This window comes from Botryllus schlosseri, unplaced genomic scaffold, assembly GCF_051294905.1.
Source record: "Botryllus schlosseri isolate E-star unplaced genomic scaffold, Bs_hap1 Bs17a, whole genome shotgun sequence".
Classification (NCBI taxonomy): Eukaryota; Metazoa; Chordata; class Ascidiacea; order Stolidobranchia; family Styelidae; genus Botryllus; species Botryllus schlosseri.
The window spans coordinates 1,953,208-1,980,068 of record NW_027648626.1 but is presented as its reverse complement, the minus strand read 5'-3'; the positions used below and the strand labels follow the sequence as shown (position 1 = coordinate 1,980,068).

At 40.9% G+C, this 26,861-nt stretch overlaps 1 protein-coding gene, 1 long non-coding RNA gene and 1 pseudogene across 4 annotated transcripts; 2 read left to right on the top strand and 1 right to left on the bottom strand.

Moving 5' to 3' along the window:
- Positions 1-1,537: 1,537 nt before the first annotated feature.
- Positions 1,538-4,279, bottom strand: LOC145459676 (uncharacterized). Its single transcript, XR_013921530.1, has 3 exons — positions 3,636-4,279; positions 3,239-3,389; positions 1,538-1,627 (listed from the first exon to the last, which is right to left on the bottom strand). It is a non-coding gene; the product is annotated as an uncharacterized LOC145459676 (long non-coding RNA).
- A 9,187-nt stretch (positions 4,280-13,466) lies between these two features.
- On the top strand, positions 13,467-16,567 carry LOC145459787 (uncharacterized; annotated as a pseudogene). Its single transcript, XR_013921559.1, has 6 exons — positions 13,467-14,507; positions 14,576-14,871; positions 14,927-15,103; positions 15,156-15,430; positions 15,489-15,916; positions 15,975-16,567. The product of XR_013921559.1 is annotated as an uncharacterized LOC145459787 (transcript).
- Positions 16,568-21,684: 5,117 nt separating this feature from the next.
- LOC145459586 (uncharacterized) lies at positions 21,685-22,702 on the top strand. Of its 2 annotated transcripts, none has more exons than XM_080338178.1 (3): positions 21,685-21,788; positions 21,846-22,227; positions 22,308-22,702. In XM_080338178.1, exons 1-3 carry the CDS (start codon positions 21,710-21,712, stop codon positions 22,447-22,449), a joined length of 603 nt encoding a protein of 200 aa, XP_080194304.1. In that variant the 5' UTR covers positions 21,685-21,709; the 3' UTR covers positions 22,450-22,702. The 2 variants fall into 2 exon arrangements, with proteins under 2 accessions (XP_080194304.1, XP_080194305.1); XM_080338179.1 differs by lacking the exon at positions 22,308-22,702 and having other exon boundaries at positions 21,846-22,011; positions 22,065-22,202.
- The last annotated feature ends 4,159 nt before the right edge of the window (positions 22,703-26,861 follow it).

Genomic DNA, 26,861 nt, shown 5'->3' with positions numbered 1-26,861 from the left:
GCTGCGTACACACACCACATTATCTACTACATATTAATCACATTTTTGGTAATTTAATAATTGTAAACGAATTGGCAATAATGCCGTTGTAAAAAATGAAACGAACGAATGCCCGAAGAAAGAAACTGAAAACAGTCCGTATCATCAGGTTTCATCTTCTGATGAGCTGGATAAAAAACCCTGCGGCCTTTTCTTTTGAACACCCTGCAGAAATAAAATGAAAATGACGATTAATATCTAAGACATTCGTACTGCGAAAATGGCAGAGGTAGCGAGTAACGAATGACTCCTACATTTTTTCGCCCATACTTAATAAAATGGATTTGATTATTCAAGATTACTCAAGTTTTCAAGTTTTCAAGTATTTTTTTATTATTATATGACTAGAGAACTGACTTCAATCGCCACTTTTACTTGATTATCAAGATCAACGCTGACTACTTCAGGAATCTTTGAAAACAGCCACTAACACAAAATGAATTATTGACTAAAATTTCGTCACATTCTGTCAAAAATGATAAATTCAACAATCCAAACGAATCAGTTATTTGGCAGCTAGTTGGAGAGATATATACTCAAGTCTAGAAAGTGGAATGATACTCTGCCTGGAAAGCTGAAGACCTAACAATATTGTGTACAGAGAACAAAACATTTGAGTGGCGGCACTGGTATAGACATTAACAAATTATTAGAATTGACAGCAAGATAACCAGCAAGACATTAAAATGAGAATTAGTGCAGTTTCTTAGGCTGTAGTGATACTCAGCCGCCAGTAATTGACCTAGCTGTAGTGATACTCAGCCAGTAATTGACCTAGCAGAGAGCAAAATGTTGTAAATAAAGCGAGCGAAACCTCCGACAAATGATACGATAAAACATTAGAATCGACAGTCTTACTAGAAGCAGAATAACAATCATGAGGGGTTAGAGAACAGAAGCCCGGGAAGTGACCATCAGAAATTACTGCATACTGGCCGAACAAATCCATGACCACTAACAAATGGTCTTTTAATAGTCAATATTGATACCAAATGACACCACCCCTATTTCACCGCAACATTTAGCAAATACAGCGCTGGAGTCAACCTTATATAAGCGCTAACCAAACGCCCATTAGTTTTCCCACCTACTACTTCGCGCTTCGCGGATGGAAATACGCATTAAAGCGAACGGACGCGACTTGTCACACTCTTGCTATTTCTGCTCCTTTTTTCTCTTCGTTTCTCTTCGAAGAGCTTCTTGGAGGTACAGAACTTCAATATACAATTAAATAGTATATTCATATTGAAATGAACCCGAATATTTTCGGCTGACACTCGTCAGGGGTAATCGTCAGCAACTAGTAGAGAATTGGAAAGAACATTGTATATCAACAATCGTATCACAAAATATGACGTCATATTTTGTGATACGATTGTTGATATACAATGTTCTTTCCAATTCTCTACTAGTTGCTGACGATTACCCCTGACGAGTGTCAGCCGAAAATATTCGGGTTCATTTCAATATGAATATACTATTTAATCGTTTCTCTTCTGTCGCTTCCGCTTGAGGAGAGAAACAGTCGGTCGCGTTACGGATCGTGAATTCCCGGCTTAATGGTGATTCTTCCTCCAATGGTCAGCACCTTGAAAATTGAGAACAATGTTGTTGCAAAATGCATGACAATTTGTTATCCAGTTATGGCCGTGAATCGTTACAAGTGCGGTAACCATAAGAATTATTACTATACTTCAACTACAAATACAATACATTGTATAAAATAATTACCAATTCTTTTACGTGGATCGAGTCCCAAATAGATGAAATATGTCAAAGAATTTGCTAAAAAAATTTGTATAATTTGACAGATTCCGAAATTTCTCAAAGTGCACCTTTCAAAAATTTGATATCAAGACTCCCAGCATTTTACAATTCGAAGTTGGATGGCTTTACCAGTACAAGCGAACAGTTTGTATCGCAATTGACAATTATGTAGAGAACGCTGCGAGACATGTGAGTAGGCCTACCCTGAAACGTTTCTCTGACATGGACATTAGGGCTCTTAAAAATGACTTTTTTTTCACAAATCGTTCTGGCTACTTGATCAAATTGTTAGGTTGCCTAATTCAAGCCTACACACCAAATTTGGTTCAATTCCAAACAGTAGCCGCATAGCTACAGGAAAAGAAAGTTTTTATTTATTATTAAAAATAAATAGAAAAAAATTGAAAAATTTTCTGTTCACCCCATGAAAGTGTTAGGTTATGTATAGAAACGATATTCATCAAATTTGGTTCGATTCAAACAAGTGGAAGCGGAGTTATTGCCATCGAAAAATTTGGATTTGAATAAAATAGTATTTACGGTGGGCACCACTATAATAAATAATTAAAGAATTGTGTCACGCTGTCATACTGTTTTACGCAACTGTTATTATACACTGCATTGTTGCTGTGTTCTGGCTCCAGTGATGTTATTTCTAAATTCGACATTAATGCGTCATAATTCTCCATCTGGTTTTGAATTAAACTCTGTTTTGCTTCCTTTATCGTGCCGGTAGCTCTTTAATTGGCACGCGAAAAGTTCTTCGGGTTTCAATAACGTTTATCATGAAGGTACTGTTGAAAGCAGTATTAAAATTTTGTACCACCAACTAGTTATTTAATTACTATTTATCTTCAAAGTAAATGCTCATTGCATGAATCAGGGTTGTAAGACTCGAGTCACGATTTTCTGTTGACTCGACTTGACTCGGGTCATCTTCTCAAAGTACGGAAATGACTCGACTCATTGCGCATGACTTGCGACTCAGACGGCCAAGACCGACATTTCATGGTTTTTTCAAAGAATAGTACAGCAAATCGCTATTGGGATTTCGTCTATCGATACTGGTAAAACTGCTAAAAGTAAGGAAAATTCGTATATTATAAATGCGACCCACTCGATATCACAAAAAAATATAAAAAGTTGGTTTAACAAGACTTAAATTGAGCAGATAACACAATGACTTAGACTCTGGCTCGAGTCATAATACCATAACTCGGACTTGGACCTCTGCTCGCTGACTTGGACTCGGACTTGACCCGGTGGTGAATTGAAAATGACTCGAGTCAAAACTATAAAAGTGAGATTGACTTGCGACTCGGAGCCTTGTGACTTGGTTACAACCCTGGCATGAAGCCTCAATAAATACATGAGTGGGGTGACTAGACAAAGAACACAGTCGCATTTGCAGCATATCATGAATGTCTCTTACTATATGTGATCTTGTTCAAATAGAGGTTGATGAAAGCGTATTTCCCATTCTTTCCGACTCTGCAATAACTACACCAGACTGGGAACCTTCTTCAGGATGCTTCTTGCTGAATGACCAATATTGTCGCCGTCAACGGTACGAGTGCAAATGTCTGATACGTCAATATAGGAACAGAATTAGTTGACTGTTCATGACCGTCCACGTTCAGAGTTGCATCTCAGAGATACTAAAATAAGCCTAAATATAATCCAAGCAATACGATCGTCCACTTTGACTGACTGAATTTCTAAAAATAATTAACATAACACCTTGATAGCTTCCACATCTTACGTTTATATATACCGTCTGCTATCGGCACAACAAAGTATTTAAAAATAACAAAACAGATTCAACATACCACATATCTTGCAAAGGCTTTTGCTTTCATTCAATATGTCATCAAACTTCTTTAAATCCTCCTTTGTGGTGAGTGGCTTTTGAATTATTCTAGGATCAATTCCGATATCGTTTTATCATATACAATCTATGACGGAATAAAAGTTTCGGACAAGTTCTGAAACACACAATTTTCCACACAAAAGTCAATTGCCACACGAAATGCCAAATGCTACGGTCCCATTTTACAAGGTATGGCGAGGTAACGTAGTGGTACGTTCCATTATAGCTAAACACCAATGAATTGCGGGTTCGAGCCTGACACGTCGACTCCATAATTCCTACCGAAGTGTTGGCCGTTTATCTAGGCTCCTCCTCGCCATCTGATCCGCATAGCCATGTCTTAAAAAGCCTAGGAGTGGGCCGTGCTATAAGTGGGCAGATGGTTGCCGATGAACTCGGCACTTGGTGAATTCGGCCCTCGGGAAATTTTGTAATGAAGTGTATTAACAGCTATTAATATGAATTATTAAACTAATATTAGTATTATCAAGTGATTCGTCAATCTTGTAAGGAGGTCAGGGCATCCGTAGATCATGCAGTCACGGCGTGATTAGATCACGGATTGCATAGCCGCGGGAAATAACGCAGCGCTCATATACCGACCACGCGCGGTCAGCTTGGAATCGATGGCGCGAGTGATGGGCCTGTGTCGTGTAAGTTTTGAGAAGATGGATCTTGGCGTTGTATGTGAGATCGAAACCGTGGAAGATCAAGCGGCGCTTCTTCGTTTATCGATCACGACAAGCCAGTGTTCCTCATCAACAAATGTTTCGCATGATCACGTCAAAATAAATTATTTTTTGCCTTTGGAGAGACGATTCCACTCTGGAGTCAGGGTGTCTCGATAACAGGGTTGACGGATCCCAAGATTACGAGATCTACCGCGAGCCACTACACGTTTAAATTTCCTTTTTGATACTGTTCATTCATATTAAATGCATTTCTAATGCGAAGGTGTTCTAGTGCCAATTCCTCCAAGGGCCGAGTTCACCAAGTGAAGAGCGTCGCGTTATTTCCCGAGATTACGCAATCTGTGATCTAATCACGCATTGACTGTGTGATCTACGCATGCCCTGACCCCCGTACAACATTGACAACCACGTAAAGTGCCAAGTTCACCGGCAAACATTCCAGTAACCAATCATGGTGACCTACTGACCTGTACCGCTATTCCGGCCGAATTCACCAAGTGCCGAGTTTGTGCGGCCGAATTCACTAAGTGCCGAGTTCACTGGTAATCGGGCAGATACGGAATGATAATAATAAGAACCGGCCTGGTGTAAAATGACCAGTGTAGTCGAACCACCACCATGAACACCACAAACAAACATCTAACATGGAAAAGGAATTACCTTCACAGCCTTTGACAAACACAGTTACCATTGAAACCAGCAATTTAGGTCTTATTCGAAAGCAGAATAACAACTGTTTTAGCGGACATATCAAATCAAATGTTGGAAAGTTCATGTAAATTAGCCCAAAATATTATCTTACTGTGACCATATTCTATCAATATGGTATGGCTAACCAAATTCTCTGGGCCAACATAAATACCAGCTGCGTTTGGTTTCAACGATTAATAATCTTGTCACTGGATTCGAGGTATAATTGCACTCAAATATCAAATTTTGCTCCATTAATCAACATCAAGTTGAAAATGTCCATTCTTGCACCAACTTTTATAAAATCACTAATCGGTGATCTACAGGTATATGTATCTATATTGACTTATATACCTAGAAAATTCAAGCATATAAATATTACCGTATGATATGCCGTAGGTATAGGTACCGGTAATTCAGATGTTTGAAGCGACTTGGACAACTAGATAATCATAGTGGTCTAATTTCACTAAATTAGAGCGAAATGCCAGCAATATAATTGTAATCTAATTCGGAAAAAACGGTTTAGCTCTAATTCTAGCCTGGGTCGAAGAATTTCAATATTCTCATTGGGCCTCACGTGACGCCAGTCAATCAATATTTTCCTCGGAATTATACGCAATTATGTTAAGTCTAAACTGGGCGAGCAGCGCATGTATTCCGTCCAAACAGTTGGCGATATTCTCCGACAGTAAGAGCGCACTGATGTCAATCAAAAACAATGGCAATTCGAATAGTTTAATTGAAACTATTATTTTACTTTGCAGAGACTTGGCAACAAATGGATTACAAGTGACGTTTACTTGGATTCCCGCTCACACAGGAATACGTGGCAATGAAAGGGCGGATAAACTCGCAAAACTGGCCGCTAGCACACCTGGACCCAATGATGAAAACGGAACGATTCTGTCACTTCCCGAAATGAAGTCATACACCAATGGATTATGTGCTGAGAAGTGGATGTCGGAACTAAATGGCATCGATCCAGACTCTGCGTACCTTCGTATGCACGCACCGTTCTCACTCATTCCCCGCCCACGAAATTTGTCGCGGAGGGAATCAGCAATTATATTGCGACTTCAAACTGGACACTGTAAATTGAACTCGCACCTCCAACGCATGGGTTGTCACGACAGTGGTCTCTGCGAAACGTGCAGCGTACCAGAAACTGTCGAACATTTTCTACTGACGTGTCCTCGATACGATCACCAAAGACAATATTTAAAAAACGTAGCCGAACGTAGCAGTGTGAGCTTTACGTTGGAATGTCTGCTAACTGATCCGCACATGGTTAATGCGATCGTAGAATTTGCCGTTTTGTGTAGGCACATCTGATTCAACTATAGCTCCCTCAGGCCTGGTGCACAAGACCCTAGTAGTCGAGCACCATAAAACCCCTTATACATACATAGCCTGGAAAAGCTGAAACTTTTCTATAGTTGTCTACACCTGTTTTGCAGAAAGTCAAACAGCTCTAGGCGTCATATACTACAGGCAATTCGAAATACCCCATAAGCTATATGCTACTGGGTATATACCTTTAACCCGCTACCTCAGTCAGTCACAATTCCTATATATTTACGGCATTTACCATACAGAAAGATCAAACTATGCCTGGGTGCGACCTGTTGCGAGTCAAATCTTTGTCCGGCGCGATGACGTAAAATTTGAATCGCCGAAATATTCTAGAAGTCACGCATCGATAATCATAATCCTGAACGTACAACATCTCACTTATTTAGTTATTCTCTGAATAAAACTATTAGCCATACTCGTTGAACATGCGAGATTACCGAAAGAGCGAATATATATATAATGAAGATCATATATATATCAGAAGAAAACAAAACTGTTCGACCTTAGAGCAACAACACGAATATACAACACCGGTGACATCCTCACGCAATAAAACGAACGGAGAACATTGTTTTCTAATGGATAGAACGAAGCTACCGCATTAGATCGAACAAAACCGGATAGGAATTCATCGTGATTGAATGTACCGACAAAGTCATCCTTTCTACGTATTTTAGTCATACCCGCGAGAGATAGAAAATTTGCATTATTTGGTTAACTACCGGATATAACGAAGCCTAATGCATGAGATGGGACAACACTGAGTATGAATTTATTCTGATTGAATATAACCACAAGACCATCCTACTACGTATTTTAGACATTCCCTCGACACTTAGAAAATCAGAAGCTAATCGAGATGATCCCGGATGATCCTTTTACGGTTTTGTGTTTGCTGGGATACGACAAATTTTTGGTTATAGATCAGGTTCGTACCAAATACATACCGTCATTGCATTACTATGAATATAACCTTGCTGCGATCATTATAAGCCAAGAGTTCGATATCCCACTTCCGCATTGGCAATGTAATTAACCATTGCTTTGAAGAGGCCAAACACGATCGCTACCAAATACAGAGGCGTATACATGGATGCCTAACGCGTTTCCTCGCAGATCGTGTAATACGTGTGAGGATAGCAATACCTCAATATTGTAGTTCAGTGGTTCTCAACCTTTTTGACCTTGCGGCACCCTTTGAAAATTGAAAATAATTTGCGGCACACTAACACAGTGGTTCGCAACATTTTTTGATGCCTCTGTAAACTGCCAGAATACTGCATTGTCACACAGGCGGCGCCATGTCTGCTGAATTCAGCCTTTCGAGCACACGATGGCATGACAGCAATTTCGTTTTGTCATATGTACAAACGTCAAATCGAGTCTTATGTAGTACTGATCATTTCCTACATCCTAGAATTATTTTGCACATAATTTCAAAATTTAGAAGAAATCTCTCACGGCACACCGGTTGAGAACCACTGCTGTAGTTCTATTGGCAGCCACCTGCAGCTCAATTATAGTTCCAACAAACTGGGACGGGGAAATTTGATCAACTATATTATACTTTTCAATTCTCATACCCGGCACCTGTAACATAACGTTACGTTGCACTTCGCGCCTACATTTTAACGGCAGTACTGATACGCTACCTAACAATCGCAATGTGGATGGCTATGTTCGTCAAATTTTTGAACGGGACCGTCACTTCCAAGTGGGTTCATTTCTCGCTGGTAATTAGGAAGACGATGAGGATATGCCAAGTAAAGCGAATTCGAGCGGGGTATTGATTGCGGGCGGGACCAATGCTCCCTCTAATTTTTGCGAGTCAGCACACACTCACTGCCCGGTTACTTGGACAACAGTACGTAACCACGAAAAAAAAGGTTATCACTTCGAATTTTTTGTGCGCAGCTTAGAGGGAACATTGGGCATGACAGCAATTTTGATTTGTCAGATAGAGCCGATTTAGATTAATGATCATTTGCTGTATAAAGACTGGAAGTATTTCCTAATGTAGAAGAAATCTCTTGAAGCACCCTTGCGAGACATAAATTGCACACTAGTGTGTCGCGGCATACCGGTTGAGAACCAGTGTGTTAGTAAGTGCTGTACTCGTCATTGTTGGACCAATTACACCTGGTTGATAAATTATTACTCTCGTAGTCGTACTACTCTCATTGCCTTTCAATATACAGATGTACCTTTCTTTTCAGGATGATTCGGAATCACCAAACCCAATCATATATTTGGACACTGGGAAAAAGATGTGGACGGTACACTTTGATGGGATTAAGATTAATGACGTTGTAGATTTTGCATATGCTTTGGCTATCATTCGATCCCTGCATTGGGCATTTAATACCCAATTCGAGCGCAGTGTGAATAACACATTGCATTTCTTATCTATCTGCATTGGCAAAATCAAGGGACTGCGTGTACCATCTGCAGTCACTTCAATCTGTGATAAAATGTGATATAGAAAGTGATTCGACTGATTTTACAACTAATGGACATTGATGTAAAGAATGATCAGTTATCAAGAAAATTTAGCTTTTTTTGAGTGCTAAGTCACATTTTGAACTGCTCTGAACTTAATTTTTACTCTGCTACTTCTGTAAAGTACAAATAGAAGTGGAATAAGTTAGTATCTGGCCAAATTAACTGTTTCAGAGCACTTGAGTACTTTCTATTCATTTACTATACTACGAGAAGTATCAGCACGTGGCAATTGCTGCCCCTGAGCAATAAATTATGACATTAGGTTTTACCAAAATTCCCATGCTGAATAATGTGATCTTGCCTTTACTTTGACCTCTTCAATCTTATTAACATAGGTCTCAGATGGCCAAGTCGTGACACTTTTGTTATTGTTCCATACTGTGTTATTACACTGTGCTGACTGCTGGTGTTACTACTGTTCCTGCTGCATGTGTTGCTTCTGCTTCTTCATATTCATTTGCTGTATACAAAATCCCTGTTCTTTCTATTGATTTGTGAACAATTATGACCACCGTGCATCATGTCAGTTATACTGTCGAGTACTGCCAGTATCAGGTGCAAGATTATAGGTAGATTATAGAGATAGCTACAAGCTTATGGTTGCAGTGAGCTTACAGAGTTATTGCTGTATTGAGCTTACAGGGTTATGGCTGTTGGCTTGTAATGAGTTTGCAAGCTTATGGTTGTAAGCCTGTATTGGAAATCACCAGGCTTTTTGTCGTAAATTTACAACAATAATTTTTACAGTGTAGGAAGGTCGCGCCCGACCGCCATAGTTTTGCGATGATGCCGCAAAAGCCATTCCACCGAAATGTGCGATTGCCATTGGAGTTGGCTCCGTTGCCGAACGATTTTCACTTGGTGCGGACCAATAATATCATAAAGGAGCAGGGTCATGTCTTTGTCACGACTCATTTTAATGGCCGATCGACGATTGCGGGCCTCATGGTAGATGAACAGTTCAAAGTAGAAATGCTTGTGTTTTATGATTATAAGATGGCTTTCTCCAGAAATGGACGGCTCCATACTGTAAATTTGGTCGTCGATCGCTCGTCGAATGCCAACATTATCAAACCGACGGACCGCAGCGGTCGACGACCAGTGTTGTTCGTGCCGAGGCACGCACCACAGGCGCTACCGGCACCGCCTACCGGAGCGGTTGTCCGCACCCTTGTTGGCGCGGCGGCAAGGCCGAGGCGCGTCATCCGGGCCCCGGTCCGCATGGACCTTTGATTTGAGTCTAATGTAATGTGCCATACAGTTTCGTTTTAAATGCGCTTTTGAAGTTTTCATTATGATGCCGATTTTTATGCTTTTTATCGCCAGTTTTAGTATTATTAAGTTAAGTTAATTGAATTTTGTTTTGGCCACCTTTGCAACTATCGTGTTTTATTGCTGAGTGTGTCGTTCTTATTTTTAGTTGGCCACTTCTGTCTAGTGTTTGTCTTATTTTATGTTATTATTATCAGATTTTATCGCTTTTATCGCTCGCTTGAACTGTGCATCGCATTATTTTTAATCGCTTTGTTTATTTTTCAGATCATATTATCATAGCGTTAGTGTAAACGTGTTATGAAACACTAGTTAACCACTGCAATGCGTCTAGAACAGAATGGGGCAGAAAGAGGTCGGTGTCAGCTTGTCGGAACAGTGCGACGGTGTCAAGCATGGGGTGAAGTGATGACGGCTATGCGTCAGAGAAGTACTGTGTAACAGTACGTATAATTCAGTCTGCACGGCGTTGTTCGATTACGTCGTGCACTGGGTGCTGTGGAATTATATCGTCATGAGTAATAGTGGAATTTTACACGAAACGCTGTGGAATTGCACCGCCGGTGTTGCGCGGACGCTGTAAAATTACAGCGCAGTTGTTTCACGAGAAGGTATAGAAATTGAACGCCATTGATGCATAAGGAGAATGTACTCGTATTCAAAACTTGGACTCACGTCATGACAAGAAATGCTTTTTTAACATAGGTGACATGGCGCCACAGATACATGTCTGAGTGTGTCTTGATTAGAAAACGTTGACTTGTCTAATGCATCGAAATTAGCAAATGAGCTGCATGCATCTTATGGTAGTCTAATCGCTGATTACTCGGGATGGTGCGAACCTCTGAAAGGTTCAGGTGAACGGAACGGCAACCTTTCTGATCGCGAACGTGATCCTATGGCGTCACGTGACGTCATATTGCTTATTTCAACCCTGCATTTCAGTGAAGTGATATATTAATTACACGAAAGCTGGCGACGACGCAGGCCACGCTGTACAATGCTGAACTGCATGTTGACTTCTTAAATGTCACAAAATGTATCAACTGTAGCAATCAATTGCTACAATATTCCCATTAAATTATTGTCTTCTGACATTATGCCAATAATTTCGATGAGGACTTGCAACGGAATTTAGACACATAATGATATGGTAATACATGGACTCTCAACCTTTCTATTTGTGCCACTGTTGTTGTCAGAGCACACCTTAGAATGGACTAATTATAGACTGCGATCTAATAATAAATGTAATTATGATAAGCGCTAGCATTTCGTATAAATTAACAGATATCCGTCTGTCATGACGATAATTATGATACTTTGGTTCTCAGATACACACGGCTTTGTCCGAATTAAGCGTAAGTTCGTTTCCTGGCCATGCAAAAGGCAGTCAATGCGGTAGAAACACTGCACTGTTGCGTAATAAATAAATTGCAGTTGCGCTGTACTGCATATATTGACACCAGCGTGTACTCAAAGGTGGTGTGGACACTACCGGGGGATTCCCTTGGTCACGCTCTGATTGGGTAGTCAACCTTGTTATTGACGATCGATTTGCAGCACTAATTCAATGCAAAAGTCGGTGTTGGTATATGTTGAGTTTGAATCTGTTTTTTATCGAAATGGGTGTCAAGATTAGGTGTGGTATATCCCAATGATGTCATCTGATACTATGCCTAGTTTCGAGGTCGTCACTCGATCACTAGAGTGGTAATTTCGTTATCGAAGTCAAGTGTAGATTTGTTAGCGTCGATCGTAGTGCAGCACCGTTGTGCTGTGTGTGCGACTCAAACAGTGGGATGTTCGTCGGATAGTTAGATAATTGATTATCTACTGATATAGAATGATGATGTGTTTACTTCTTCGCGGATGATTCTACTGGAATTTTACCTAGGCCAAAAAGTATACCATCAGCCAAGCCATCATAAAAGCATTATCTTTAAATGTGAACTATTGCAGATTTTTAGACTAACTGCTAATTGCATGTTACAATATGGTTTACTGCTGTGTTCCGGGATGTAACTGGTCTTCGGTCAAATCGAGAAAGGCGGGTGCCGGGCGCACATTCTTTAGAATATTAAGGCCAGATCTAGCAAAAAATGATGAACAGAAGATGCACAGGAAATCGTTGCAGGGATTTATTTTGTCATTAAGAAATGCATCACATAAGGATGACAGTATATTGCACCAGCTTCACAAGGAAAAGTAAGATTAGACTCGGCAACAGACAAGATAGTGTTTTGATGAAGCGATTAGCTTCGTGATTTGTAGTAGGTTATGGCTTCAACCCAGGCCGAAGTCTTAATTGTAGTAATGTTATCCACGGCTTTCCCTATTATAGAGGCTAGAGACCGAACGACAATGTGGATAGAGAATACAGCATTGCTAATTGAAAACTTCAAGGTTCTTCCCTCGTTCATGGTTTTAGATTATTCAAAACAGTATTGTTTTTCTTTGAGTCAAGGAAGGAGTCTAGTCAGTGATCTCCATTCTGAGAAATCTAAAGTAGATTCAATGTAAAACGTTTCCAGTCATATTTCAGATTCTTGAGTCCTACAAAAAGATTGATATGCCATTGATGTATAGAAATATTTCTAGTAGCGGCGACATTCTTCAGCATTGAGATTCTGTATACAGGTATTGTTTTTCAGTGCTCATGTTGGTGATGTGCATTTTGATGATGGTGACATCATCACTCTGAAGGAAAGGAGGAATTTGAGGATTGGCGCTGTACCAAAACATCACTTGCCCAAATCTCAAAATAGTTGTGTGCCACGCAAATCACCAGATGTTCGAAAAGTTCAACCGCCAGCTGCTGTTCGAAAAGTTCAACCTATAAAAATCAGACACTCAGACCAGGAGGGTATTTGGCAATCGATTAACAGCCTGTCATCGACATCGAAAGGTGATACTGACATATGTTTCGATTTGCATAAACCAATGGTTGTAGCAGGGTAGCCTACTTGTGTTCGTTGGCAGGTGATTGGATCTTTTACTCCAGAAAAGAGATGCTGGTCATGGAACTGCAATGGAATGATGCTGTTGTTCCTCGAATACGGTATGGTACAGTATAACCTGACATTGACATTGGTATGATAGCACCTTCTCACCAATGTCAATAGCCAAGCACTAACAGGACTTGTCTTTAGGTTGGAGGTCGCACAGGATATTGAGCAGATTCATGTTTCTTTTTATGGCTGGAAAGTCCCCATTGACAGCACCACTTTACCAAACCTGAGAGCAGTAGTAAAGGGAAATTATGGAATGAATTATTCGTAGTTAGTTGTACGGTTTCAAGACAATTGAATTTACAGGAAATATGGAAGCGCTGAAAATCTGTGGTGGTATTTCGGATTTGATCTCCCCACGAGATATTATTATTCACCCTATTCCTATTTGGGATGGCACCAGAGTCGCATGTCGGGATTTCAAGAGATCTGCTCATTGTATGATCATTGGCAAAGTAGATGGTCAAATATATAGCTATTCAGTTTGAGGCAATAGTATTATTTACTATCATAGTTGACGATTGTGAGAACAGTTCTTCGCAGTGCATTTTGTGTAAGGAGTTGGAGACCTCATCTGAGTTCGCGGTGCAGCTGGATGAAGATTGTAATATTTCCTGAGGTAATCAGATTCACTACAGGCACTGCAGTTAACAAGGTAGCAAAGCCTGACTATAGCACCTCTCTGCAAGCTGTTGAATATGAGCTACTGTGTGCAGTTTTAATTTCTTGATAATTGTTTTTAAGTTGCCATGCCTCTTTTTAGACATCTCAGGACATGGTTGGTGAACAACTAAATGACTGGCAAAAAGTTTTCATTTCCAATCAGATTGAGAATTCAAAACTTGATCCCACAAGAAGGAGATACCACCCTGATGTCATCAGATGGGCTCTGGAATTGCACTGTCGTTCACCTGCCGCTTATCAACATATCGTTACCAGCAAGGCTCTTGTGCTTCCTTCAAGCAAAACATTGCAAAGATACAGGTGAATGTGTTCTTCTCATCTGTGATGTAGATCCATATATTTATGATGATTGATTTCAAAGGAACTTTGTGTAGCCTGGCATCAATGATATCGCATTCGAAGAAATTGATGGAGTAATGACACATTATGACCACCTCCCTGCCTTCATCACCCTTGATGAAATGAAAAGTAATTAAGCGTGCATTTTGACATATATTCTTGTAATTTTTTTTCTTTCGTGAAATTTTTCAGTCAGAGAAAATTTAGTGATGTCCGAAGGTAAATTGGTGGGCTTTATTGATGCGAACTTTTCTACCGAGTGCAAACTAGCTACTCACATTCTTGGTGAGCATTTTTTTCAACAGACTTGTATAATTGCAAGTATGGAATTACAATATTTGATCATTTTCCAGTGTTTTACTTGCGCACAGTTAAAGGTGAAATCTCTCTTCCCATTGCTTGGTATCCCACAATCGTCACTCATGGAGGAGATTTGGCATTGAAATTCTGGACCTTACTTCGTCACTGCGAGATAAGAGGCATTCAAGTTCATGCCGTTATTGCAGACGGCATGTCTACGAATCGCCAATTTTTCAAAGTGTTGGCTGGAAGTCAAGAGATACCTCTTAACTCCTCTTTCTCGGCCCCGAATCCATACGGCCGTAATAGACCGATACTGATCTTTTCTGATCCAGCCCATCTGCTCAAGGTATTGTGCGTAGCTATACTGTTCTTTCATGATAATTGTGATTTCTTTATTACAGACTGTGAGGAATGCTCTGCATTCGTCCAAACCAAGTGGAACCAAATATATGAACAAAAATGGACATGATATTCTTTGGACTCACATTCTGAAACTTTATGAAAATGAGAAATACAGCCTCATGCTCAGAAGAACAAGACTCACTGAGGCCCATATTAAATTGAATCCGTATTCTAAAGTATGTTTTCCATTTTAGTGTATTGTTATCACTAATAGCAATTGAAATCTAGATGAAAGTAAACCTGGCAAGGGACATTATGAGCTGAGAAGTGGGTAAAAATTTGACAACAGTGGATGGAGCTAAGGGTACTGCTGACTTCGTTCTCCTCATGAACAGTTGCAATAGGTCTTTCTCGGCTAGATATGTAAGCCAAGCTCTTGACTTGTATTTTCTTACAGATGGTTTGAGATTATGAATTGTGGGATCAGGAATCCTGTACGGTGTATGGAGGATGACAGGATCAAATTTCTCAAGGAATTTGTGCAAGATCTTCTGTTGTGGAAGGTAGTATTCAAATATTTCCAATATGAGAAGTGGCCTACATATCCTATGTATTTCAAAGGCTGAAGTGGATGGATTGGGTGAACAAAAGCGTATTCTTCCACGATCAACATTGGAGGGATTAATCTTCACTTCACGCAATTTCGTATTTCTTTGTGAACGATTACTCCGAGAGTTGGATTATGTTTGCCTGCGGACCTTCTCACAAGATGTTTTGGAAGCTTTCTTCGGAAATCTTGTAAGAACCTATTTCTGAGATAATCGATCTGAGATAATCGACTAGTTTGTCCTGAAAAATATCTCGTGTTCAGAGAAACTTAAGCAGGCATTCGCAAAATCCAGATCTCAAGGCTGTGGCTTACGGAGTGCAGCAAATCACCCAGCGCAAAATTATAAAAAAGATAAAAGGGGGAAATACCACTTTTGGCACAAAAAACGCGTGGCAAGAGATCTGCCATGAGCCGATAGTGAAACGTCGTAAATCCAAAGGTCTGTAAGACTGGTGTGCAGTAGAGTACGCGGCATTTATTCAGTAACTCATTTTCAGAATAAGGTGGACATGGTCGTCGGTGGACTTGAAAATTATTAGTCAGTCAATACGATAAAATACTGAGCTGGGACGACTCGGGTCAATTTTTTAGAATTTTAGAACTATTTTTTTTTTGACTCATCACTTTGTCGTACTTGTACTCGAGTCATTGCGCCTGACTTGATATCAATGTATATATGTGCTAGTTACTGTTCAGAAGTGTTCAGTTCAGTGCTCACCTTATATTTTCTCTCAATAGAAGTGTTATGTAATAGAGTAGCAAATCATGTCGCTTCTTTTTTCAGAATAAAAATAATTATTCTACCTGTGCTTGTCTTGTCACTTAAACATAGGGGTAAATTGTAATACAAGAATCAGAACAGAGTATGGTAGCCTCCTACGACTCAATTTATTGCCATCAGATTCCAGAATAAAAAAGAAGAATGGCAGTCAAGCACAAGTAGTGAAGGTGGAGCAATGTTGACGATGCAAAGCTGCTATGCATTAAAAACCAGTATAATAATACAAGAGAAAGAATCCATAACATGGATGCTCTAACCAGTGAATACATAACTGAAAATGCTAATGACGAGCCAAAACTATTGAATTCGTCTGCTAGCAGCCTTTACTTTGCAATTTTAAATTTTGTCAAGAGGCACTTGCCTCGGATTCTGTCAAATAACTTTTTGGCAAATCCTCTACCAAGAAGCTTGGTTACTGTTTTCACAATATGTGTGAGGATTGCCACTAATAAATCGTAATCGATGTCCTGGTTACAGTGATATATATTTGCAGCAATTTTGAAGAAATATTGGTCTTTCAAGATAGTCTCATCAAATACAATTATGTCAACATTACCTGGGGACCTGCTAAACTCCGAAGCTAATTTCAAATAAATATGCTGCAAAAAATAGAACAACTCCTCTGAAGGGCAATGGAGCGCACCTGACTTTTTCTCTAGAATTGCAATCAAGGAGTTGGGTTTTGGTTTTATAGACAATATTTTTGTTATTTTGTTGACACCAAATTTGTCCACTGTTTTTTTCAATGAGTAACCACCAAGGTACTCCAACGCATCCCCTTCAAAACCCGTTATTTCACCACTCTTTAACACATCTTTCATCGGCTTGGGTTGAGCAATCCTTTCAATTATTTGGAGAAGCACATAGGATGGGTCTGGTACATCTAATGAGAAAAAGTCTGAAGCGCGAAGACAAAACTTGCTGTACTGTGAGACCAAATGTTCTTTATTTTTCGTTTTTTTTTTGTATTCCTTCATCCAAGCTGAAACATTGACAAGCCCAAAAGACGAAAATTCAGCATCTGTGACCTCTTCCAGTAGCATACGAACAGTCTCTTCATTTATAATGGCACTTTCTTCAGCCTGGACAACAGCCGGTGATGCTTCAATGTCATCATCGCTATAGCACAGTGGTTCCCAACCTTTTTGTGTTCATTCCCCACTTCGGATTTATTCCGAGCCTTCATTCCCCACCAGGATCGTAAACGCGCGAAGCGCTAAAAATTTATTTAATTCATGTTTGATTCGGTCAATATGATCGGGTTTGGCCTATAATTTGCTATCAATTTTTTATCCCCTCTCTGCTTACGTAATCAGATTTACCGGTAGAGCTGAGTGAGGTATCTTGGAAAAGGTACGGCCCCTAAATATGAATTGAACATCATCGGGCAGACCCGTTGACACATTGACTTCGTTACATGATGCTATTTCGTAACCTCCTATGTCAAAAGACATGGAAATCGCCAAAAGTAAAAGGCACGCACGATTTCTAATTTGTATTGCTTCACTGGCAAATAATTTTTCCCTGCGGGATGGCATTTGTACTGTGGGGTTCCAATTGCCAGGACGGGAACATTTGGCACCAGCAATTTAGCCGCCTCCGGACAATTATACATATATATTGTATATACAATACATACATATAAGTTTTCGGTCACCACAAGGGCATTCCTTCTCGGCCGAGGTTTACTCGCTGATCGTCCTGGCACACACGCATGTTACATGGCCTATAACTTCACATGTCTTGGTGCGTCGTGGCGCAGTAATAGCATACGCTGAAGTCTTCATTTCTTTAAATTCTACGTATCTCGTGGGGGATGAGTACCCAATAATCAAGATATTTGACAATATTAAATCGCGCGCGCCGCGCAAAAAAAAAAACAACTTGAAAAATTGAGATCAATTTCCAAAAAAATACTCTATCATTTATGTTAATTCACGAAATCATTTTGGGCCCCTTCGAGCTCGCCCCCCCCCCCCCATTGGGGGTTTTGGCGTGCGGCAGTTACGGTCCTGTTCCCCACTACCCAACACTTTTGTCATCATAGAGCAGCTATTTGCTGCTTTGACTACACAAGACACACCAGTACACAAGACAATCACCTATAACTGCAACGTAAAACGTAGGCTACTGTGACCGGATACCAGCAACGCTCAAAATTTCGCGAAACCGTTTTCTCACGTCAAACTAGTCGTGCTGGATGCGTTTGTGACGCTGTGACGCCATCATTGGTCATCCAGAGTTCAAAATGAGGTTTTGTTAACAACACGCAATATAATGTTCGATACATACATTCCAGAGCAGCTAACTGGTATCGGTAATTGCGCGTGTGTCTCCGTGAATATGAAGACTGTCCTGTGATTAATTTTGAACAAATGGGTCTATTCCCCACCAGAAACCATTGAATTCCCCACCAGTGGGGAATTCCCCACCGTTTGGGAACCATTGCTATAGCAGTTCCTGGATAATTTCAGGTGAAAGCCATTCAACCTCATTACAGGCCATCTTATTATTATATGTACGTCAGCGGTCCGTCTAATAACCTGCAAGAGTCGACAGTCACCAGTCTCGTTATGGAACATCGTCAAAATCAACACATACCGATACCGGCTATTGCATTTGAATCAGTCCTGCAGACGAATTGACAATAATACACTTGACTTCGATAACGAAATTACCACTCTAGTCATTGAGTGACGACTTTGAAACTCGGCATAGTATCAGATGACATCATTAGGATATACCACACCAAATCTTGACACCCATCTCGATATAAAACATCTTCAAACTCAACATATAACAACACCGACTTTTGAATTGAATTAGTGCTGCAAATCGATCGTCAATAACAAGGTTGACTACCCAATCAGAGCGTGACCAAGGGGATTCACCGGTAGTGTCCACACCACCTTTGAGTACACGCTGTTGACACTGATCGCATGAAGCGCAGGCTTGTGGAGTCGGTGAATTTTACCAATGAATAGTCGAGGCGCAACGATTCTAGTTGTCAAATCTAAGTCGAACATTGTCACAACGATCCAAGTAATAGTTTATTCGAAGGGAAACCGAATCCTGCAGGCTTTCTATTTTTACTGCAGACCCAATCACAAAATGCGAAACTGCATTTCCATGATCATCTGTCCCGAATGTCGCGCGCTTGCCACCGTCTCCCCAGTAATGGCGTCGGAGGCCTGCCAACAAATTTGACGATCGTTAGATTCCTCGGTATTCCGAATCAACAGAGAACGCAACGGCAATGTAACGTTGGAAATCTCGAATATTTTCTTATGATGCGTTGTATACTATAAAGCATGGTGATCAGATTATGCCTTCTAAATAAAGAATGTATAATGGAAGATGGTGACGTGAAGAAGTGCAACCATTGTGACGAGTCCCTATGCAGGAGTTGACTTGTGAGTCATACACTCGGTTTGCAGCAAGATTTGCGCGACTCTCTCATTCAGGTGGGAACCACAACGTCATATCCTACCCAGCCTTTATATGCTCCCATTTCAGGTCACTCGACTCGTCTTCAAAACGGCAGAATCAGATTCTGAATTACGACAGAGATCGAAAAAATTGGAGGAGAATGCCGAAAATATAAAACAAGAAATATCTCCGCTTTGCCGACCGCGGTTTTATGGTGCCTGCTTATCAAATTTATCGATAGATCTTCTACAGCCGATAGAATGCTTCATCTCGGAACTGCAGTCGCGAAAGAAATCTCTGCTGGAATAATTAGACGCGTTGGTCGCCACGGAAAGCGACTTTGTACGATTTCCGATCAGTTGTTCAGTTGAAAAAATTGAAGTGTACCATTCAGATCATTGCAACGTGAGCAGGAAGAGCTAGAAGTAAAAATGGCGGCCTTGACGACACACTTACAGGTCGCAAGTGAGATAAGTTAACTATCTCTTCCACGCGGGAGGTAAGTTTCGTATTCAAATTTTAAAAGGAGGTCAGCAGGACTGTTCAAAAATCTATTTTCTTCACCAAATCCAACTTGTTTAATGATCAAATTGTCAGGTTGCCGACGAACATACTGTACACCAAGTTTGGCTCAATTCCGACTAGTAGAAGCCGTGGAATCTTCAATTGAAATTTCGACCATTATTTCAAACGAGTCTTTACGGTGGCAAATTTCTACACTTCTTTGCGACTAAATATCGTGTTCCAGGCATGTCTGAAAGGAGAGCGATTGTCAGTAACGAAAATCTTCTACTTTTTCGAAGGAATGGGAGTGGGCCTTTGTGAATTTTTTCCTTGATATCATGGCACCATATGCACCCACTCATGTAGCCTAGCGTTATGTATACCATGCATGTATATTGTATAATGTATATGTTGTGTATATTGTAACCGTTCGGTCGTTGATCTTTCCAACTTTCAACGGATGATGGGTATTATCATCTAGTCTAGGAACTACTGGAAGAAGAGAGACATTGCAGATATTTTACAACGGCGGCAGGTGCGATTAATACATCAACTGCTTCAATCCAAGACTTAAAACAGAATTGGGTTCCAGTAAACGCAAGACCAAATACAATACTATCCAAAACTAAGACAATTGACTTTGAATTGGCTACTGTCCTCCACGAGCAACTACTACTAGGCCCAGTGACATTGCGGATTTGCCGGATACAATACAACTTACGGTTACCCTATTTCGAGATCCAAAAAAGAGAACCCTTTTCAAAAATTCTGATAGCTCTCTAGTAGAGGAAAAGAAAGCTTGTGCTTATGAAGTTTTGCGGACTAATAGAAAGTTTTTTTGTCTGACTCGACCCCGCTTTCACCCCATTCCGTCGTTGTTGACTGAAGAAAGTCATATTTCCCATGCCTACCTCAAAATATCAGTCGCGTAAACCTTTTTGTTGCTTGTCTTGCCGACTCTGGATTTTGCTGCGTCGGAGTCATGTTTTTGATCGCATTTTAACACTATTTACGAGGACATTTAGGCGTCCTCCGAGGGCAATTTCAATTATTTGATAAAAAAAAACGACAAATCCACTTAAAAGAGGACAAATGGTAACACTGTTACAACGAAGAAACGCGCAATCAATTAGTAAGCCGCTGATCCAATCCAAAACCTGACACAACAATTGTTATCAAGAAAGACAACACCCTCCAAAGCTAAGACATTTCACATCCGCTTGTTCCTCAGCATTCTACACAGTGCTCATGGCAAATCTTTGCCACACCAGGGCGGTTACATAGCGCTGGACAAGGTAGGTCAAGAAATGACTTTGTAAGTCTTTCTTCAAGTCTTACCCCATTTCTTCATGCTATCCCGGAAATGTCGAGCGACAAGCGAGGATTCAGGTTACTTTTTAAAACACTACTTCTATCCATAATTGAATACCTAAATTCTACTTAAACAGCTTTATTGCAAGTTCATATCGTGCACTTCACCTTCTCAGCACGCACGAAATCCAGAAATTCCAAAAGGATATGCTTTGTTTGGCCCAACAAGGTCGCGAACATCCCCAGAGAAACAATATTGTCGGAAAAAATTCATCGAACAATAAAAGTGAGTGAATTCGTGAAAAAAACCTCAGTGACGTCACACGAATCAAAACTTATTCAGTTCACGAATTGCGAAGAAAATGTGCTGCTTTCCGCAATATGCAATTTCGGCACCGTCTCCGCTCACGCGCAACAGCTCACATTCAAGGGGAGCCTGAAGGTGGAACTTCACATTCAAGGGGCCCCGAAAAGCGCGGACGGTGGACCCAAGTTTGGACGGAGATCAGGTTTGACCGCGATTGTTTTCAACGCATTCTCAAAACCATTCCGTTCCGTTCAGCGCGCCAGCAACGCGACGCTCAACAATCAGGGGAGGGATCTCCCCCTTCAACGGAACCCTCCACACTCAGAGAGCCGACGGCTGACGCACGGAGACCTCGTGAGGCCCATCTAAGATATATTAGCGCCTTGAATCGATATCGAAACAGAGGACGAGTTAAAAAGTAAATGGTCTCCATCAAGCGTGTTTATGGTATTGTAGATTGGTGCGGTGAAACGTCGTTGAAATCCAAATTCTTCGCAGGTACTTCGGGACGCAAGGCAATGGCACAGGTCAGATGAAATATCCACTTGGCATTTCCTCAACGGCCGCTGGCGACATCGTAGTCGCAGATACCGGCAACCATCGGATTCAGGTTCGTGGAATTTGTATTAATAACACGTAATCAGAGTGGTAACATCAAAGATGTGCAGATTCAATATTTATATAATCCAAATACTGTTTCGAATTTGAGATTCAAATTCCAGGTTCAAATCAGAATTATTTTCGTCTCATGTCTCATGTCTCATGTATATGCAAGTCTGAATCCGATTATGACTAAAATTTGTTCAAAAGTCGTATGACAACTGAAAAGTACCAAAAAATTTATATCCAAGTCCAAATCCAAATCCAGCTCCAAAATGATCCTAAATCCACCCAAATCAAAAGGCGACCGCTGCGTAGTGTTGAAACGATTGATAAATAAAGCAGCGGAATTCGCAGTAAAAATGCAGTCTTCAGTCATGATACAAAATAGAACTGAACACTCAAGAACTCAGCCGGGTGAAAATGGGAGGAATTTTGGATCGTCCGTCTGTTTATTCAGCTGTACCGGAGAAGTCCATCGCTTCTTAACGATGTTTAGCCGCCCAGCAATGGACTAATAATTTAGCAGTCGGCTGTCTCTCCGACAAGCGGGGTTTCTCGTATGCTGTGCGAACTGCGAAGTGTTGGAGCAGTTATTCCAGACTGCCAGGTGTGTGGCTGTACGAGCATCTCTATTGCGCGATTTTATTTTGAATAAAAAGAATCGTGTATTTAATGCTGCGATGGTTGCGAGAAACTATACTTGACAGGCATATCTTCCAAAATTCGTCGAGAATACATAAATTCATAGTATTGATGATCTGATCAGGTGAAATATAACCGGTGGGATACAGTGATATTTCACCGAATACGGGATGTTATCCGATTCTCAAGCTTGCATGAGCTGACGGTTCAGCTCGAAGACCCCTATTTTGATGGACAATCATCATTTCAGAAAATTGCACAGGATATGGTGATTTGATTCCGGGGTGTAAATATAGACAATTAGGAATCCTCACTGGATAATCAATCATCCATTCAGTGAAGTTTCCGAGCATGAAATGATTGCGGAGCTGTTTACATCGTAGTGTAGAACAATTGTTTCAAAGTTCCATCTCCATTCTCCAATCATTCGTTCTGGATAAACAATTTAATCAAATACAAACTCTCCCCTGACTTTTTCGCCTGACTTTCTCTTCCCCGCTCACAGCAGAAACCGAGTTGACAGTAGGGGACGTGGACACTGGGGGCTTTGCGCGCAGGGAAGACCGCGATGAAAATGACCAAAATCGGTTTTAGGTGTTTTTATGCACTAAACTATCATTTGGAATTACGCAAAACAAGTTTCCAAAAAATTGCCCAAATCTGAACAACCCTAATGGCGATCCGGCGATCCTAGTAACATTACACCCGTGTCATCGCTAGCTGTAATAAATGCAGAACAACTTTCTTTCCACCCAAAGGCGTGGTGAAGAGGTGTCGGAGGGCGCTGGCACTTTGTTCGTCGTCCGTCCGGAGAACGGGTAGCTTTAAAAAGTTTGTGAAGCACTGTTGTAAAGGAAGGGTCGGCAAGCTACGGCTCGTCAAACGAAAGGGTCCGGCCCGCAGCATAATAAGAGAATGCGGCTCGGGAGATGGTTTGAAGAGTGAACTCGTTGTCCGTGAAGTGAACTCTTGGACCAGACTCTTCACCCGGGTGTGTGTGTCGTACAATAGTTGAATGCCACAATTTTCAAAGGGTTCATTGTATCGCACATCGCGTGTATTGATCAGGTAACAATAACTGAACCACCTATTGAGCCACTCAGAAAAGAAATTGAATCCTAACTTTTTGTTATACGGCGATGTTGTTTGACGCATTCACTAGCACCAACCCTGGCGGGTTGAATCGATGCTCTGATTGAGAGCCACTGGCATACAGAGTAATGAGCAATCGAGTGTACAATATATTTATCTATAGATAAGAGGATATGGCTAGAACAGCGGGAACGGTCGGTAGGTCACAGCATTTGCGAAGCTCACGCAGGGTAGTGCATGAGATGAGGAATATGACGAAGACGACGAAGATGAGAGTGATGGAGACAGTGAATGAGAAGAACGATAATGTACTACGTTGGACATGATGAAATTGCTTTTGGGAAGTGTCGTATCCCCCTTGGTTCCGGTTATCGTTATGACTTGCGTAGAGTCTTTGTGACTGGTTACGTAAAGAATTGCGTCGCCCAATTAATTATGTCTCGCATCAAATCAACATAAACATATGGATTTAGATTTAAAAAAAAAGGGTAGTGCATAATAGTACACAAGGTCCAAGCCTATTATAAAAGGTATAACAGTTGCGAGATCAAAGATGTTTGCACTCAATAGTAGGAACGGGCGGGTGGCCAGAGACGCTCCAGAGCGCATACAAGGTAGTATGTGATAATAGATATAGAGGACGTATAGACGCAGGTGTCAACGGCAGGTGATATTCTTGCAAACCACAATATCAATAAGGATCAAGATTATGAAGTTCTGAGACCAGAGAGATATCCACCTTGAAGTACATGTCTAGCAAACACGGCAATCTGCATTACCTGTCAAAAGCATCGGCGAGCTGTCTAGCAAACACGTCCTACCGCCGACACGTCCTCGATGCGGATGAACGAGAGCCAAAGTTTAGAAGACTCTCGCAATGAATCGCAGGTGTTTACCCCGGTTGTCCGTAATCAACGAATTAACAATCATGAAGTCTCGTATCTCAGCAGCGTGCACTCAAGGTGGTACTACTCACACTCTAAACTTGTATTCGAGGCCACATCATATTTTTAGCAGACTTTTTATAGGGTGGCTTTGACTTGGATATCAAAGTAGGGTGGCTATGGCTTGGATATCGAAGTTATTTGATCAAAGCTGAGATTTCTCTATGGGCCGTATGCACCAACATGTTTTGAACCCGAACTGGAACTCGAACACGGGTTCCTGAGATTTTTCCGAAGCACCATCATCGAAGCGTAAACCGCAGGAGGTTGTTTAAAACGTAGTTCAGTGCCTTGGCTTGGTTGTCGCGGATCGTGGTCTAATGTTTCTCGCGATTGGGTTGACTGTGTATATTGGTTCAAAGCGTTCAAGACGTAGATGGAATATTTCTATCTTTCCGTAAATTAGCAGGCTTTCTAAGTGGCAGAAATAGATAGATTTTATATACTTGCGAACCCCGAAGTAGAGTTTCATCAATGGCAGGCTCAAAGGCTTACAGTTTGCTGTTAGTTGATCGGTACCGCACTACCGGTATTAGCGAGATAGTGGTGAACCAGGATATCCATACGAGTGCCTCAAGGTACTGGTAATGAAGACACATTATTATTGACTTGCGCCTTGCAGGTTTGAATAAAAGCAGTTTTGAGATTCGACTTCGTGTCACAAAGTAATGAAAATTTTGACCAAGTCTGTCGTCTGTATATACAGTGTACAGTACAGTTTTTCAAGTAGTCTGCAGGGCGCAATTGATGAGGCGTTTTCCCTATAAAGTTTGGTACTCACCATCATTAAAGGGTACATGCCAGTACGACTGATATTACAGTAGATTGTCATAGCCAAATGACCAGGTTGGAATCCCGGTTCGTTTAGCGTTATATATAAGGTGTGCCAAGACATTTTTCAGCGTCACATCTGTGTGTATTCAGCAGAATCTTTGATGAGCACAGGACACCGATTTTATATTGGCCAAATAATGGAAAGCACGTAGCTGCCTGCTGGCAATGTCACGGCATGTCAGGAATTGTTGAATCTCCTATAGTAACTGTTTTGACGTCAAGAATCGTGGTCGTGTGATTTGCGCTCGCGGTCTGCCGTAGATGCGGCTCCAAACGTCTCGCAAATCCCTGTACTTCACTTTAGCAGGTTTTCGGTTATATGAGTTGAATATATATACACGTTTAAACTGGAGATTGTCAGATCCTAATCTGACAATCTGGAGATTCGGAGATTGTCAGATTAGGTCCAAGTCGATGAGTACTCGTATTCTCTAGTGATGTCGGCCAAGAAACCAGCCTCATAAAATGAGTGATTTTGTATAATATCATGTTGGAGAAAGACTTATTTATGTTTACATATACAACAGAATCAACATGAAACTTGAGGTTATCGATACCGATATTGATGTTCTTCGCAAAGAGTCAACAACTACCCAGGGTCAAATGATTTGAGCTGTATATCATTACAAAGTTTGCTGTTTGTGTCAAATTCCAACAAAAGACAATTACTGCCAGAATACTCGAGTGATAGGACAAAAAATCAAGAAACCAGTCCTGGAAATGTATCACGTCGGGAGAAGGTGGCATATATCAACGTGGACCACATAAATCTGATTTCTACAATAGCATCAACATGCTGATTAATGTCAGAACGGTCAACCATAAGTTGCATGCTGATGCTGTTGCTGTAGAAATCAAGAATGCTGCGCAAAGAGGTGACTAGTTACTACTACCCTGGTAGAGATTTGGGTTGATAATCATTACAAAGTTTGATGTC